General features: G+C 35.5%; 1 protein-coding gene across 3 annotated transcripts in view; it reads right to left on the reverse strand.

Moving 5' to 3' along the window:
* The window catches only part of ARAP2 (ArfGAP with RhoGAP domain, ankyrin repeat and PH domain 2), a 250761-nt gene that overhangs the window by 137893 nt on the left and 95523 nt on the right, over window positions 1-17345 (reverse strand). For all 3 annotated transcript variants that reach the window (XM_023724771.1, XM_004389789.3, XM_023724772.1), the window contains exon 8: window positions 12763-12941. In XM_023724771.1, the coding sequence (XP_023580539.1) occupies window positions 12763-12941 (179 nt within the window). The remainder of the gene's footprint in view (window positions 1-12762; window positions 12942-17345) is intronic.

A 17345-nucleotide genomic window follows, 5' to 3' on the forward strand; every position in this document is an offset into this window, starting at 1 on the left:
AAAGTGATACTCGTGAAGAATGTGCCTCTTAGACAAGTAGATATAAGAGACCAAAGGGGCGGCTTCTGTCCAGAGGTGAGAGGGGAAGGCAGAGAGAGTTAGGAGCTGGTTGAATGTTCATGGGGAATCAGGGACGGAGGGGAGGAGTGTGCTGTTGCAGAATGGGGTGAGCGGTTGGGGTCTCATAACAACGCATGTTAAAAAAAAAAATTCTGTATGGGAGACTAACTTGAAATGTAAACTTCATTTAATTACATCAATTAAAAAAAAAGAAACCGTCTGAAATTATTAAGACTATTGGTTAAAAATAGGTAGGTTGGACGTAGTGAAATGCTGGCTTGTCAAGATCCTATTTGCCTTGAGTGCCAAATCCTGTGCTAATGGTCAGATGCTTTAAAAACCACTAATTGGCATTAAGCATACAGTCCACTCCATAATTGATTTGATATCAATCTGTGTAGTGTTCTGAAGTTTGCAAACAACTATAAACTCTCATTTGATTTTCTGAATGATTCTATGAGGTAGCCAGGGCAGACACTGCCATTTTTAAAATGGGAAAGTTAGTCCTGGCAAAGCAGTGTTTATTAAGTACCTAGTGAGTGCCAGGAATTGTGCCAAGTCCTGGATCCACCCAAAATAATAAGGGTACCTGATCTGGGGAAGCTTGTAGTCTAATAAGGGAATAAGAATTATAGTAAGTGCAATGAAAGGAAAAAAAAAAAAAAAGCATAGTTGTAGGGTAAGCACTGAATACAGCCCAGAAAAGAAAAGAAGTTGTGTTAAGAAGCTTTCCAAAGGAAGTGACACTTGGCTGTGTCAAAGGACAAAACACAGACCAGCTTAACATTAAAATAACCCTAAAATTCATTGAGTTATACAAAAAATAAAAATAAAAAGGAAGCTACACACCTGTCTATAATCTGCTTTTTACAGTGAAATATATCTAGGGTATCTGTGTAAGCATCTCAGTAGAAATGCTCATGCTATATGCTCGCTTTGTTTCCTATGTAGAAGAAACAGGATAGTGATCTAAGCAACCCAGCTACAGGATTAACTAGATGGACAGATTAGACAAGTATAGACACACACACACACACACACACACACACACACACACACACACACACCCCAAAACCCAAACATAGAAGACAACTAAATGTAGAAAGTTGAGTTTGAAAACAAAAACACTGAAGAGGATCTTACAAACATAGAGTTTAAGTACTCAAGTGATATAATACCTTGGTTGTCTCATTAAAAAGGAAAAGTGAATATTTAGTTTCCTTCCACGAAAGGAACAGTTGGTTGTACATGTACTACTTGTTGCCACTAAAAAAGGCACAGTGTACGAATTTAATAAATTTTACTAATTAAAATCCTTCCAGAATTTGCATATCCTTCCAGAATTTGCACAAACACTACCTACCTGAAATTATCTTCACTGTTTCTCGTGTATTAGGTTAAGATACATTTCATTTTAAACTAGAAAATTACCGTCAGATAGATTTTCTTTCCGTGTACAAACTCATTTATAGATGTCACTTCACAACTGAGGAGAAATCCCCCAGCAGGCTCCACACGGCTAGTATTTATGTGAGGTCAGTGAACACTCAGAATGTTAAATATACTGATAGGCAACCATACCTGTAGCTCAGTAACGGAATGTGAAATGTTTCCTCACTGTCCCTATTTAATGAAATGTATCTAACATGTCCCATTCTACACAATACATCTTTAACTTGAACATTTTTTGGCTTGTCAGTCCCATCTCTAGTATTTTCCCATCCCTGGCCTCCAGGAACTTGCAAACATAAAAGAAGATTATTTAGAGTATTGCTTTTGGTTTTCCAAAATAAAACAAAACAGAAAAGAAAGCTGAAATGTAGAACTAAGAGAAAATAAATTGTATATGTAAATAATGAAAAACTGTAACTGCTTTTGAATAAAATGGCACAAAATCTGCATGTTGACCCATGTGGTTAGTTTTTACCAACATCCTTAATGTTTCTAAGTACACCTTGTTTTACACAGTTGGGAAATTATGTTAAGTAAGGCCTTTTACACATAGTGAAACATTCAAATCAGTTTCTTTTTGCATTTAGCTAAGAATACTTCATAGTGGTGCTCTCTGAACATGAAGTTGTTTGTATTCACACTCTGTGTGTGGATGCATGTGTTTAAGTATAATCATACACTCTAGATATGTAATCAGAATTTAATAATAGTCCTACAATGGCAAATACTAATCACATTTTTACTCTGGCTCAAATATTTCTATTTTAACATGTTTTATAAAAGGTTTCATACACGCACAGCAAAATGAAGATGAGAAAACAAAAAATCTCAGCAGAATATAGTGTCAGATACATATCATTTAACTGACTTTTGTAGCCAATTCCTCCAAATAAACTTAAAATTAACCTAATAACTGAATGCATAAATTAAATAACTCCACTAGTTATTTAATACTAATTAGAGCTACATTTGACTCAAAACAAATTTTTTCTAAATAGATAAATAATCCAATTATGGAAAAATCTTAAAACTGAAAGACTCTTGTGTACTTCTTAGGTGATCTGCTTGTCATTAAATTCTACAAAGTCTAATCCGGAGGAAAAAAAAAAAAAGGAAAAAGAAAAAGAAAGAAGTATTTTGTTTAGAAAAGAGTTGTTCAAATAATGTTCGCTTCTTTAGTAGGAACTACCAAATCACAAGCAAGGTATCAATAAAAATACTTCCAGTACCACTGTCTGATTCTTACTTTACTTGTATTACCCTAAAAAATTTACCTGTGAAATACACACACACGCACAAACACACACTTCAAGTATTACTAACTTAACTTTATGAAGCTACTGAGAGAAGAGGAGTACATCAATAGAAAGCATAACAAAATGACAAAGGGATCATTTTCTTCATAAAGCTTTAGGAGTGAATGTGTGAAACAGTTTTATTATTGATACATAACTGAACAATCTGCATGTTAAAAATGAAAATTTGGAGCTGTAAGTATTCACACCTATTAAGATAGCTAAAGCATGGAAATCAAAATGACATACTGCACTGGGCAAATCTGCCGCAAAAGACCTCTTTAAAGTATTTAAAAGCAAAGATGTCACTTTGAGGACTAAGCTATGCCTGACCCAAGCCATGGTATTTCAATCACCTCACATGCATGAGAAAGCTGAACAGTGAATAAGGAAGACCAAAGAAGAATTGATGCCTTTGAATTAGGTGCTGGCAAAGAATACTGAATATTGGACTGCCAGAAAAACGAACAAATCTATCTTGGAAGAAGTACAGCCAGAATGCTCCTCAGAAGCAAGGATGGCAAGACTTTGTCTAATATACCTTGGACAAGTTATCAGGAGGGACCAGCCCCTGGAGAAGGACATCATGCTTGGTAAAGTAGAGGGTCAGCAAAAAAGAAGAAGAACCTCAACTAGATGGATTGACACAGTGGCTGCAACAATGGGCTCAAACATAGCAACGACTGGGCAGTGTTTCATTCTGTTGTACATGGGGTCACTATGTGTCAGAACCAACTCGATGGCACCTAACAACAAAACATCAATACTGCTGCACCTTGAAAAGTTCACCAGATAGGTAAATTTTGGTTCAGCCCACCACCAAAAGATGTGTCACTGCAAAATAAATGAGAAAACTCTAGGTAATGGTAATGATAGATCTCTAAGATCTATCATTAACTGAAAAAAGCAAGATGCTGAAAAGTGTATGTTGATAGGTTATCATTTTTTCGAGAGCAAAATAATATATTCATACACACACAAATACCCAAGCCTTCATATTTGCTTGATATGTGCAGACTATCTTTGGAAGGATGCAAAAGAAATTGTTATTAGCTGCCTCCAGGGAGTGAAGCTGGATGGCTGGGAAACAGGTTTAAGAGGTAGGTGGTTCAGATATACCTCTCTTGTTGCAGTTCACTCATTTGCAAAATACAGTAATAGCAGTACCTATTGCATTGGTTTAGTGATGATTAAGTAAGTTAATACATTAAAAATGCTTAGAAGAATGCCTAACACAGTAAGTGCTACATAGTAGTAGTTATCTGTTGTTACTGCTATTGTATACCTTTTGAGTTCTAAGACAGGTGAATATACTATTAAACATTTTAATTAGGTGAAGATAAATGTTTAAAAAGAACTAAAAGGCATAAGTAAATTTTAAAAACACCAACAATGGAAAAACTGAATGTTAAATTTCCAAGAATATTGAAAATAAATTATCCATTAATTAACGATCTGATCGTGAACACTCATTTTTATTTTTAAAAACAGGCACCAGCCAGGGACAAGATAAACTTTCAATTTTTAAAATGTTGTACAGTGGATTCAAAAGACAGTAGCATAGAAACTCGGTGGGTAGAATTACATTACTTCAAAAAGGAAACAAAGCTAAAAACAGATTGTGGTGCAAACCATTTACATTTAATCTGCTGTTAGAGAACACAGCATCACCACTAATACTAACAATAATGGCCACGCTTGGTATAGCAGATCTGGCCATTGCTAATGCAGTAATGACCAAGTGGGCACTGGGAGCCAGACCTGGGGGAGAATCTTGGCTGAGCCATTTATTGGCTACATGATCATCAGCAAGTTATTTAGTTTCTCTAGACTTCAATTTCGTCATTTACGAAATGAAAGAAATACCAATTTTATATAGCACTGTTCCAAAAATTAAATGAAGCAATATGAATTAAGGGCCTGATACGTTGTAAGCAATCCTTTTTTCTGAGGATTCTAAATACAGATTTTGTCTTAAAAAATAATTTTCCATTTTATTATAATGACTGAAAGTGTTCACACCAATGATTTCATATTAATCATTCAGACAGAATTAATGGTAAATAACTATGAAGATGCTGAAATGGGTTATTTATATGAATTCATAGCTACAGAACCTGGTTAAAACTAAATTTTAAAATGACACAAGGAAAGAGCAAAACAGAAGTTCGATTACTAAACAGAAAACATTTTAAAGCTTTTGTTAACCCCAAACTTGCTGAAATCTCAAACCTATTTTTAGAAACACTGGATGCCAGGTTTCCATGCCAGGAATTTAAGAACTCAGTGCTTAAACATTTGTTGACAACAGATGTGTCATTGTATGACATTGGCACCAGATTTCCTGGGAAACACCAGATGTAAAGTTTGGCCAGATACAGAACCCAGAGAATTTGGGGGCACCACCTACATCCTGCTGCTTCTTTCTGCACTAGACAACGCACAGCCCTACGAGGTCTGTTTAAATTCTATTAGCATTTCATGCCCATGCCTGAACACCAGGGAACATAATGTTGGGGGAATGAGTCTCTTTTTATACCCTGATTTGAGAATGTTTAATCAAGCTGAGTTTATGTAGTTAGAACATCAATGCCACAATTATCATTAAATGGATACCCAAATTCACCAAGCATGACACCTGGCTGTGATCAATTCACTAATATTAACGTGATGTTCAAAAAACTCATCAGGAAAAGATGAGAGACTGGCTATCAGGACAATACAACCATGGAAACAAAAGCCAAGTCTCAAAAATTCACCTCAAATCCATCTGCAAAAATTCCATTCTACTAGCAAAACCTTGAATATAACACTATATACATTTCAGTGTATGTTCATATTTGATTAGCTCACTTAAAATTTAAAAAATACTGGCTTATATATTACATCCATGCCATTTTAAGATAAGTTTAGAAAAGAAATAATTATTTTTCCAGAATACTGAAAGTTTATAAGCTTTTAACCAATAAACTAAAGGATAATTTAAATATATAAACAAAATTCCTGCACAACAAAAATAAACCTAAAAATGGTAAGTAACCAATGATTCAAAATTTTTGTAGACACAATGACATAAAGATTAATATCTTTATTATTTAAAGAGCTTAAAGAAATTGGCAGGAAAAACAGTAAAATCCTAATAAGTAAATAGGTGAATAAGATAAAGAGACAATTTGTAGAGGAATAAATACTTTAAAAATAAAATAATATATAAAAATTAGACTCTTTAGTCATGAAGACAGTCATAAATGACCAATAACTCAGTAAGTTCTTTCCATAAATGCTTACTGAGTGCCAGCTATGTGCCTGGAACTCCTAAGACACAGCAGTGCGTGAAGTTAATATTATCATTATTAAAGTATCACTATTAATTTGGGGATCAGAAAATTGTAACTCTAACACTTAGAAGGTTAAAATAAAATGAGTACCTGTTCACAGAGCTAACAGTACTTTAAATGTAAACAACTCTTTAGGAAAACGGTCATAGGAATTCTTGCCTAATAAATAATCAAAAACGAAGAAAAGGCTACCAGAAATCCCATTTATTTATGGGTTTATTTATCACTATGTGTTCCCCCTACTGGAATGTAAGATCCCCTCGAGCAGAGAGTCTGTGGATCACCACTGTACCCTTTATGTCTAGAGCAGGGTTCAGAATGAGAAGATGCCCAAAAACATTGCTAAACCATGGAAGAATTAATACAGAAACACGGCGACTGTGGTGTTATTTAAACAATCTCATTACACAACTCATTTTATACAAAGCTAACGCAGCAATGTGGAAAAACAATCATTATTACAAACATATTGCAGGCATCTAAAACATAAACATACAGACAATGAATAGAATGTGTAAAAATAAAAACACATGGTGGTGGGGTTGTGACATAGTGTGAAATATTTAAAGGGATGATATTTAATTTATGTGAAAATAACAACTCAGTGTTTTGCAAGAGGATAATTAGGCAAAATATTTTAGTGTCAGTTTCGACTATGCCAACTTCCTCTACTACAAATATTTTTACACATTTCTTAATAGTTCTATAGTTCTTTTCCACTTCCTCTTACAGCCCATCTGTGTGTGTGTGTGTGTAAAGGGGGGGGGGGGAGATTAACACTGTCTAAGGCATTTTTCCTATGTAGCCAAGAGTCATTCAAAGTTTCAGTCTCTACAATCTGCTAATGAATGAAAGGGAAAGAAAGGGATCAAAAAAGTGAATCTTTGAACTGAGCAAGTGGGAAATTCAAAAGTCTAGGTTCATTCCATGTTTAAGTATATTATTACCTGTTATGGGCTGAATTGTGTCCCTGAAAAATATGTGTTGTACAGTCTAATCCCCTATATCTGTGGGTGTAATCACACTTGGGAATATGTTTTTCTTTGTTATATCAATGAGACCATATTAGGGTAGGGTGTGTTTTAAGCCAATCACTTCTGAGATATAAAAGGAGCAGACTAGGCAAAGAAGTAAGCAAGCACAAGTGGGGGAAAGGTAAATGCCACTTGGAGATCTCCAAGGAACACCAAGAAGAATGCTAGAGAAGCTGAGACAAGGATTTTCCCCCAGAGCGGACAAGAGAGCCTTCTCCTACAGATGGTGCCTTGAATTCAAACTTTCAGCCTCCTAAACTGTGAGCAAATAAATTTCTGTTCATTAAATACCACTAGTGGTATTTCGGTTATAGTAGCACTAAGAAAATAAGACATTACTCATAGAGTTTAGAATAGTCAGGGAACTGTCCATGAGAAGATGCAGACTGGCATCCCCTTACTATCATCTTGCTATTTCTTTTGAAAAAAAGAAGGGATTTCAAAAATAGGTAAAGGCAATACTCATGATAACCTGTTCCAATAGCTATTTTACCTCAGAAAACATACCTTCTTGATTCAAAAGAAAAGGCAGATTCATAGAAAAGGAAAAAATTGCTGAAAATATTTTTGTATGGATGTTTGAAGTGGAATCTTATGGACACCTACTGGATGTAGAGAGGTTTAGAAAAGATCAACATAAATCTACAAAATTAGAATAAATTTCTAGACATAAAGTTAAAGAAATTCATGGGAAATAATAGATAAAAAATATCTTTATTGGTTTTCAAACACTTTCTCTTTATGCTGATTTTGCAAATGGAGTTTTTTAATTCATCCAAAAAAGCATCCTCTGATAATAAAAGTTGGTGTTAAGAAACAGGAATTAAATAGTTAAGGCAGGATTTATAAGTGGAAAAATTAAAAATTTATATAAAAATTATTGAGATTTTTAACAAACAAAAAAAGCCAGAAGCTATAGTTTAAAACCATACACTATTTACTAGTAACAGTTCTTTAAAATTTAAAAATTTTTACCACTATTGATAATTTTCTTAACTTTCTACCTAAATGTTTGTTTGCATGAAGTGTGTGAAAATGTTCACCCAGGAGTAATCAAAACAGGTATATAGCAACCACAGGTGGAGGGATGAACTAAAGAAGTACAGATCTCATTAATGTTGTTGAAGTTTATTTTTACACATTTTCTAACCCCAGAAATTTCCTGGTTGTTTCCCTGGAGGGTCACTTGAATACTTATCATTTCTGAAGAGGAAAAAAACCTCAGAGCCATGTTTTACTGTATGTGGTTTTTGGATCACCTGTCACTGAATCACTTGGGGTGCTTTTTAATGACTAAAGATTCCAGCACTCCCATTTCCAGAAATTCTAAATGGGTCTGGAATATTCCCAGAAGTCTGGAATTTTAACACGTAACCTAAGTGATGGCCTTAGAGATAAGAAGTCATCCCCCTTCCTCATATGATGCCATTTACACCTAAAGAGATTAACTTAATTATCTTAGCCAATTAGAGCAAGAATGAAAACCCAGCACTGCTACCACACAGTCCAATCATCTTTGCTATAAACGAGTTTCCTCTTTAATAGCTCTTCAACATATGCTGTAATAGCTACTCTTCCTCCTCTGTCCACTGTCAGTTTACTCTCTGAAGTGACTCCAGAGTAAACTGGTAAAACTGTATACACAGAGGCAAGGAAAATGAAAATAGTTCATATATAAGGGTAGTAAGATTCTAGGTCAATTGTCATTTTTTTAATTCAAGTTATTAAGTTATGTGGGCAACTAATTCACTTTTTAAAAATAATAAAAAACTATTAAGCTTTGGTGCATGGCATTAAATTAGATCCACTACAAATTAAGATACCGGAGATCAAACCTAACACCTCTTACATTTTTTATGATGAACAGATTTTTCCATAACCTTTTAAAATAACAGATTATTTTGTGTGTGTGTGTATAAAACTTTTAGAAGTTGTATTAAACTATTTTACTATCATTTAGTACTTTTCCTAAAACATAGGTCTGATGCCCCCATGTCCACTGGTTTAAAGCCCCCTCATTCAGGGGAAAGAAAGATTCCTCAGAAAGTCACACACAGTTCTCCATCCTACCTGCTCAACCATGTGAAATAAGCTGCGGACAACTTTCCTTCTGGAGAGAAAGGTGCATACCAGGACGTAAAAAGGAGATGAAAACAGAACAATACTGTCAGGGTCTAAACATAAAAGGCCTTCCTTAACTTATCCACTCAATTCTGAGCCAATTAGTGCTTTAAAACTTGGCTTAAGACCAAGTCCTTTAAGACCTGGCTCCATAATTTGATACAATGTTTTTAAAAAAATACATACATAAACAGTAGTATGCCCTTTTTTTAAGGGTTCATATATAACCCACCCACTGCCTTTGAGTCAATTCCAACTCAAAGAGACCCCATAGGGTTTTCAAGACTGTAGATCTCTGCGAAAGCAGACTGCCACATCTTTCTCCCATGGAGCTGATGGTGGTTTCGAACTGCTGACCATTCGGTTAGCAATTGATCACTTTAACTACTGCACCAGCAGGGCTCTTTAAGGATACATACATATGCAACTTAATATATATAAAAAAGGACTTGAAATACACATATATCAAAATATAATTACTTCTCAAGAGATGGGGGAAGGAGTCTAGGGCCCTATCACTAATGCTTTAATTTTTAAGAAGGAAAATATACTCATTTACTACTTGTGTACATGAAAGTAGGAGCCATGGTGGCTCAGTGGTTAAACTACTTGGCTGCTAACTGAAAGGTTGATGGTTTCAATCCACCAACCACTCCATGGGAGAAAGATGTGGCAGCCTGCTTCCACAAGGATTACAGCTTTGGAAACCCTATGGGGCAGTTCTACTCTGTACTACAGGGTTGCTATGAATCGAAATTGACTCGACTGCAATGGGTTGGGTTTGGTTTTGTTAGTACAAGAAAGTGTTTCTAATTCTCAGGCTTAGTTAGATGTGCCATTTCTGCACGTCTCTACAATTCCTGCCCAAATCCAATAGAGCACTGAGCTCAGCATCATAAAGGCTGCTCTTCTCTGATTTCATCTCCTAGAAGACCTCACCTGTGTCTTTCTTGTCAGCATGCACATCACTATTAGAGTGTCTGCCATATTATATGCAATATTTATTGAACGCATACTCTGAAACTCCTAAGCAAGTAAGTTATTCAAGGAAAAGAATCCTTCAGCCATTTCTAAAAAGTCACTAGTCAGGAAATTTCTTTTCAACGTAGACTTTTAAAAGACAGTTTGGTATTGTGATTAAAAAGCTAGACTAAGAGTTGTAAGATACACGTGAAAGCTGGACAATAAAAAGGAAGACCGAGGAAGAATTGACGCCTTTAAATTGTGGTGTTGGTGAAGAAGCCTGAATATACCATGGACTGCCAGAAGAAGTACAGCCAGAATGTCCGAAGAAGCAAGGATGGTGAGACTCTGTCTCACATACTTTGGACATTTTATGAGGAGGGACGAGTCCCTGGAGAAGAACATCATGATTGGTAAAGTACAGGGTCAGCAAAAAAGAGGAAGACTCTCAATGAGATGGATTAACACAGTGGCTGCAACAATGGGCTCAAACATAGCAACAATTGTGAGGATGGTGGAAGACCAGGCAGTGTTTCGTTCTGTTGTACACAGGGTCTCTATGAGTTGGAACTGACCTGACACCACCTAACACCACAACTTACAAAGTTCTGGTTTTAAATTACTCTACATGATAAACCGTCATCTTTGACGAGTTATTTAATCCTCATTTTCCCATCTATAAATCATAGATGAGAATATCTTCCTCCTAGATTTTCCGGGAAGATTAAAATGAAATATTTATAAATTAATTAGCCTAGTACCTGATACTCAAGAAATGGTAATCACTATTACTGATATTAGAAGTCCCTGGATGGCACAAACAGTCAAGCATTCAACTACTATACAAAAAGTTGGTAGTTCAAATCCACCCAGAGGCACCTCAGAAGACAGGCCTGGTGATCTGCTTCTGAAAGGTCACAGCCTTGAAAACCCTATGGCAAGTTCTACTCTGTTCACATGGCATCACCATGAGTTGGAATTGATTTGATGGCAACTAACAACTGCTATTTATACTCAATTACTAATACTAAAGCATAGTGTCACATAATTTTTCACTAATCAGAAAGTGTTAATAAAACTTTAAAATATCTACCTAACTTCTAGGAAATAACAAAACTCAGACAATTTAGCCTATGTGAGTGATGAAATTAGTAATTTGAAGTCCACCAAGTCTGTGCAAGTAAAAAAAAAAAAAAAAGAATGCTGCAATTAACTTGGCAGAGTAACTTCCATACTGATATATGCAAATTAAGCATTTTTAACCTTCATTTCAATAAGAAAAGTTTTAATCATCTTACTTCATAGACTGAAATGTTCATATTCAGTTTGTACATGTTATTAAGCTGTACGTCACTATTCTTCTTGAGGAATATGTTAACTATCCAAGTTATTAATATGCCAACAGTGTTGAAATGATGACTTCCACAGTTAATTGGCTAAGAAATCTTATCCAAAAAACATAATGAATAAATTTACACTGAAGTTCAGAGGAAGCTTTGGATAAAGGCTATAGTTAACTTGTATGAAACTACTGTTTGTTTTCAGTTGATATCTTTAATATTTATTATGAAAACACTCAGCATTTATATTTAACCTTACCATAACCCATTATAATCTATCATAACATGAGTTCCTCTTTGATCAGATATCTAAAGCACACAGTTTAATTCCACAAATACTTTACTAGGCATCTAATATATTCTAGACTGAAAGAGTTAAGGTATAAGAAGTTATTCCCAATAAGAATAACTTGTTGGGAAGAATGTATTTACATGCATTAAAAACCAAAATTATAAGGGAAAAGAAAGTCTACAGAAGCAAATGGTGTTAACAGAATGCACCAAAACTTTATTTTGCCATTATTTCCCTTAAAATATTTATATTCTTTATTGAATCCTTTGATATTAACCAAATTCAATAACCCAACAATTCAAGTCTATTATTGATAGGCAGGCAGACAGACAAACAGATACACAGGTGTGTGTGTGTGTGCATCATTTTCCTCTAGTCAATTAGTTCCCCTGCAAGGCAACACATCTGCTCAAAAAAACAAAAAACAAAACAAAACCACCTGTAAACTCAAGAAAACATATTACCTACGCTTGGTCTATAATTTTGTATCACACAAAACAAGATGAGCACAGCAGGCACAGAACTGGGCCTATTTCATCAACAGCTGTAATGGTTAATTGGCTCTTAATTACTCTTCCATGTAGTTTTATAATGTTACTTCAACTAAGGAATACTTTTCAAAAATTATTTTCAAGGATTCTCTTTACTTGATCCCTTAAAAAGCTGACATACAGCCTCAAATCCGATGTAGGTAACCTTCCTGCTGCTGAAGGAACTGAGAGAATTCACCACAACAATTCTTTCTTTGTGTGGAGTATTCAAGGTAAAAGCAACTCTACAAGAAAAAACAATAATAATTCTAACAAACAGCACAGTTATTAATGTAATCAAGGAACAGCAACTTGCAATTGCTGTAACACAGCTCACCTGCTCATTTTTGCAAAGCCGCACACTGTTTCCACTTAACACAGTAAAGATTTTGGCTTTATAGCCTCTCAATTCAAGATACCCAAATTTCTCAGGTGCAGCAACTGTTTGAGACTGCGGGGTAAGGGACTGCGATTTCAGTGCATTTAACAGTATGCTGATCCATTCATTTCTCTCCTCTGAAAATAAAGACAGGATAAAGTGCATAAATACATATTTATATAAGCTAGATAGCCACAGAAATGTGAACACTTATCTGCAACAAACAAATCACAGATTCTTTCTACAAATCTACATGCTATTGTAGGCAGGAACAAATGGCCCAATTCTATACGGGAAAAGAGAAACACTGCTCAGCCATCTTGAAACCAGTACCAAAGGCTTCACCTGGGAGCTTGTTAGAAAGGCAAACTCTCAGGCCCCACCCCAGACCTGGTGAATCAGAATCTGCATTTTAAGAAGATCCCCAGGTGATTTGTATGCATGTTAATATTTGAGAAGCTCTCTTCTAGATTATTCATGAAATGGATTGTCTCTCTTAATAGAAGAAAGTGATATTGCTCTCCATCAATTAACAAGTTGTACTGGGCAAGTCACTTATTCAAATATCCCAAAAGTCTTTCTTTCAAGTTTACAGTTACTTGGTACCTATCCTACTTAAATCGTATGCCTTTATATTCACTCACCCATTCTTTCTCACCACAGCACATCATCTAGTAAAACTTGGTTCTCTCACTCATTCCACAAATATTAAGTGACCTTCAACTACCTACAACAGACTGTGTTACGGGAATAAGAATTTGATCTAGTCCCCAAAGAGCAATGAAAACCATAAGTCAAGTTAGATTTGAACATATAATGGAACATAGCATAACAAAAATATCATAGAAATGGTTCCAAATAATATATGAGTCAATTGGATCAGGTAAGTTATTTGCTGAAGGTCATATAGCAAGTGATCATTAGAATTAGAAAAATCAAATGTTTTAACTCTCAGATAACTATTCTTGGCACTATCATAAAAGGGTATCTGTGCTAGGTCTTCAAAAGACAAAACTGGAGTTTGGAAGTGGGAAAAGCAGAAGTAGGATTCTAAGCAGAGAGAGACACAAGAATAAAGGCAGGAAGAACTAACATATGTTCAGGGACTAACCTGTAGATTCGTATATTTAAAATTTTGGATTCACAAGGAAATAAGGGGAAATGTGACTAGAGAATCTGCACTATGTAATTTTGTCTTTAGTAGGATTCTTAGCAAGAAAGGGACAAGTTTAGAATGACAGCAGGTAGACTACCTCTTCTGAAAGCTTGGAGATGAGGAATAAGGCAATAAAAAACCCCAAACCAAACCCACTGCCATCAAGTCGATTCCGACTCATAGCGACCCTATAGGATAGAAAACTGCCCCATAGAGTTGCCACGGCTGTAAATCTTTATGGAAGCAGACTGCCATATCTTTCTTCCACAGAGTGGCTGATGGGCTCGAACCGCTGACCTTTCGGTTAGCAGTAGAGTGCTTTAACCACTGAGCCACCAAGGCTCCTGAATGAGACACAGGGGCTTAAAATACAATGAAAATGGAAACAAAAGAACATACAAAGAGTCAAGACATTAAGAAGGGTAAAAAATGGCTAAGGTTTTGAATATATTTGACAGATAAAACCAAAAAACCAAACTCACTGCCATCGAGCAGATTCCGACTCATAGTGACCCTCTAGGACAAAGTAGAACTGCCCCATAGGGTTTCCAAGGAGGACCTGGTAGATTCAAACTGCCGACCTTTTGGTTAGCAGCCATAGCTCTTAACCAGTTTGCCACCAGGGTTTCCATGTGACAGACAGTCACAATAAAATACTCAGAAAAAAAGGTAGTTTGCAATCATGAATTGGCCACACAAAAAAGGTAAGAGATTGTTTTATTAACAGAACCATCTCGGTTTTCTCAGTCTCTTGCTACTAGCAACCTGATAATGGAAGTAACCAAGTGACCATGGAAGTGGATAAACTTTTTAATGTAAAGGAAGAAATGGACAAATCTTGAGGTACAACTGTATCTATGAGGTTGTAATGGGGACTAATCACAAAAAAAAAAAAAAAAAAAAAAAGTGATTATCAATGCAAAAAAAAAAAAGTCTGAATCCCAGGTAGGGAAAATGTTTCAAGAAAGAAAAAGTAAACAAGGGCCAAGCATTGGAAATTAGACAGTTTTTCTCAGATCCTTTTAAGACAAGTCTGCACAGAATAACTTCATTGTGTACTGTAATAAGTGTCCATATCAGCCTTGTCCACATTCAAACATAAATCCAAAGGTATTTCATAATTATGAGTCTTAAGTTTTAAATTATCTTCGTTTTTGCACACCTCCAAAACTACTAAAAACGGTTGTGTATTTAATGACCAAAGCCAAAGTATTTATTAAAAAATTATTCAACGTTTTATTGCATGATTCCCAAGTAAAGGTGCTTGTTCCTATATATCAGGATGAACTATTTATTAAACTTCCTCAACATCATTATATATCATAAACTAAAAGACAGGAAAATATTCAGGCAGCTAAGTTAATATGAATACGTAGCAGCTACTCTACATGTTGGGGCCCTGGTGACACAGTGGTTAAGGGCTTGGCTGCTAACCAAAAGGTTGGCAGTTCCAATCCACCAGCCGCTCCTTGGAAACCCTATGGGGCAGTTCTACTCTGTCCTATATGGTCGCTGTGAGTCAGAAACGACTCGACAGCAATGGGTTTGGTTTTCTGGTTTTACTCTACATGTTACATCTACATAAAAGATCCAGACTGCACTATTATAATTTATTGCATTTTCAGTGACAGCAACAGACCTTCAATTTAACTTGGTTATTATTACTTGTGTTCATTAATTTCACATACAATATTCACGCCAAGTAAATGGTATGTAATGATTTTTTGTTTGTGTTAACCTTTATAAATCAGAGTTTAAAATGTAGATCCAAATGTGGGCCAAAGTGTCTGTGGCTTTAGATTACCATTAGCATATGACTCAGTATCTCAGGGATTCACTGGAAACTGGCATTTGCATCTGTTGGATTTAAGCATATTATGGCTGCATCTCAACAAATGGTTCCCTTACAGTCTAGAAGAATTATCTAGTTCCTGAGGGCCTCATTTACTAATAGGAAGTAAACACTCATGAAAAGAAGAAGGATTAACAGTAACATACAGTTTATTCTTAATTACCCACACCATTGGACAGAAACTGTGGTACAGATAATTCAAACACAATAAAACCGATTACAGGTGTCATTTGTATTTGGCTGGGCATGTGTGCAATCTTAGGCATGGGAATACATTCTGATAAGTCACAATATTCCAAACTAAATAATCATTTCCCCTTGGAAAGGTGTCCTGGGCACAGCTGGATAGTATGCTAGCTTTTACTTGTGTTTTACACCAAGATACTTTTTTATTCTTCCCAATAACAAATATTTATTGCATGCCTATATTGATCTTAACACTGTGCTAAAGCACCAATCCTTCGGAGAATACGCTCTGACCCAGACATGGCTTTGCTATAACTATAGCATTGCATATTGGGAAAAAAGGACAGGGTAGCAGGGAAAACAAAGAATAAGATTTTAAATAGTCATGTTCTTGTGATTATACTAGAGCGTAAACAAAAGATAATATCAGTTCTCTCAATCTTAAATTAGTTCTTGAGGTTTTCAGAAATGCCAGCGTATAGTGTAAGAATCAAAAAAAGGAAGTAAAATAAATTCAAAAGGAGACACTTAATATTCTCTGAATTTCTGGACTTAGCCGGAATGGCATATTCGTTAGTAACTAAAGGTTGATTATACTGGGGATTACTACTTAAAGGACATGCAAAACATCAATACCATAATCTAACAAAGTTTAGCTGGACTCTTACTTTTTGATATGATAATATAATCTAATAAAAAATCCCTCTATATAACCATGATCAATATTAGAGGAAGAAGTATTGCACATTAGAGTTAGTCTTGAAATCAATAACCAATCATTCATATAAATATTTACTGAATACCTACTCTGTTCCAGGAACTAAACTGAATATGAGGAATAGAGCAGTGAACAAAACATACAAGGGTCAAACTCTCCTGCAGTTTATACTCTAGTGAATGGAAAAAGGCAATAAAACATAGATATATAATATATTACACAGTAACAAGTGCAATGGGAAAAAATAAAGCACAGAATAAGGGGTATAGAGAACATAAGGAGCTGGAGGAAGGGTTGCTATTTTTTATAGGGCAGTAGAAAAAGCTGCAGGAAGGAGATGGCTGAACAAAAGTCTGAAGGAAGTAATGAAGCAAGCTGGGAGAAGAGCATTCCAGGATAAGGACAATTGCAAGTATCAAGCCCCCAAGGCAACAGCAGACTTGGCAAGTTCAAGGAACACGAGGCCCCTGTAGTTGAAATGGAGGGAGAACATGGAAGCACACAAGGACAGAGGGGCAAATCACATAGGTGTGTTAGGGCACCATAAGGACTTTACTGTCAGTGAGATGGAAAGACAAGGAGGCATTTGAAATGGACTGATAGGATGTGACTTTCTTTTAAAGCATCAC

This window comes from Trichechus manatus, unplaced genomic scaffold (assembly GCF_000243295.1).
Source record: "Trichechus manatus latirostris isolate Lorelei unplaced genomic scaffold, TriManLat1.0 scaffold00259, whole genome shotgun sequence".
Taxonomy (NCBI): Eukaryota; Metazoa; Chordata; class Mammalia; order Sirenia; family Trichechidae; genus Trichechus; species Trichechus manatus.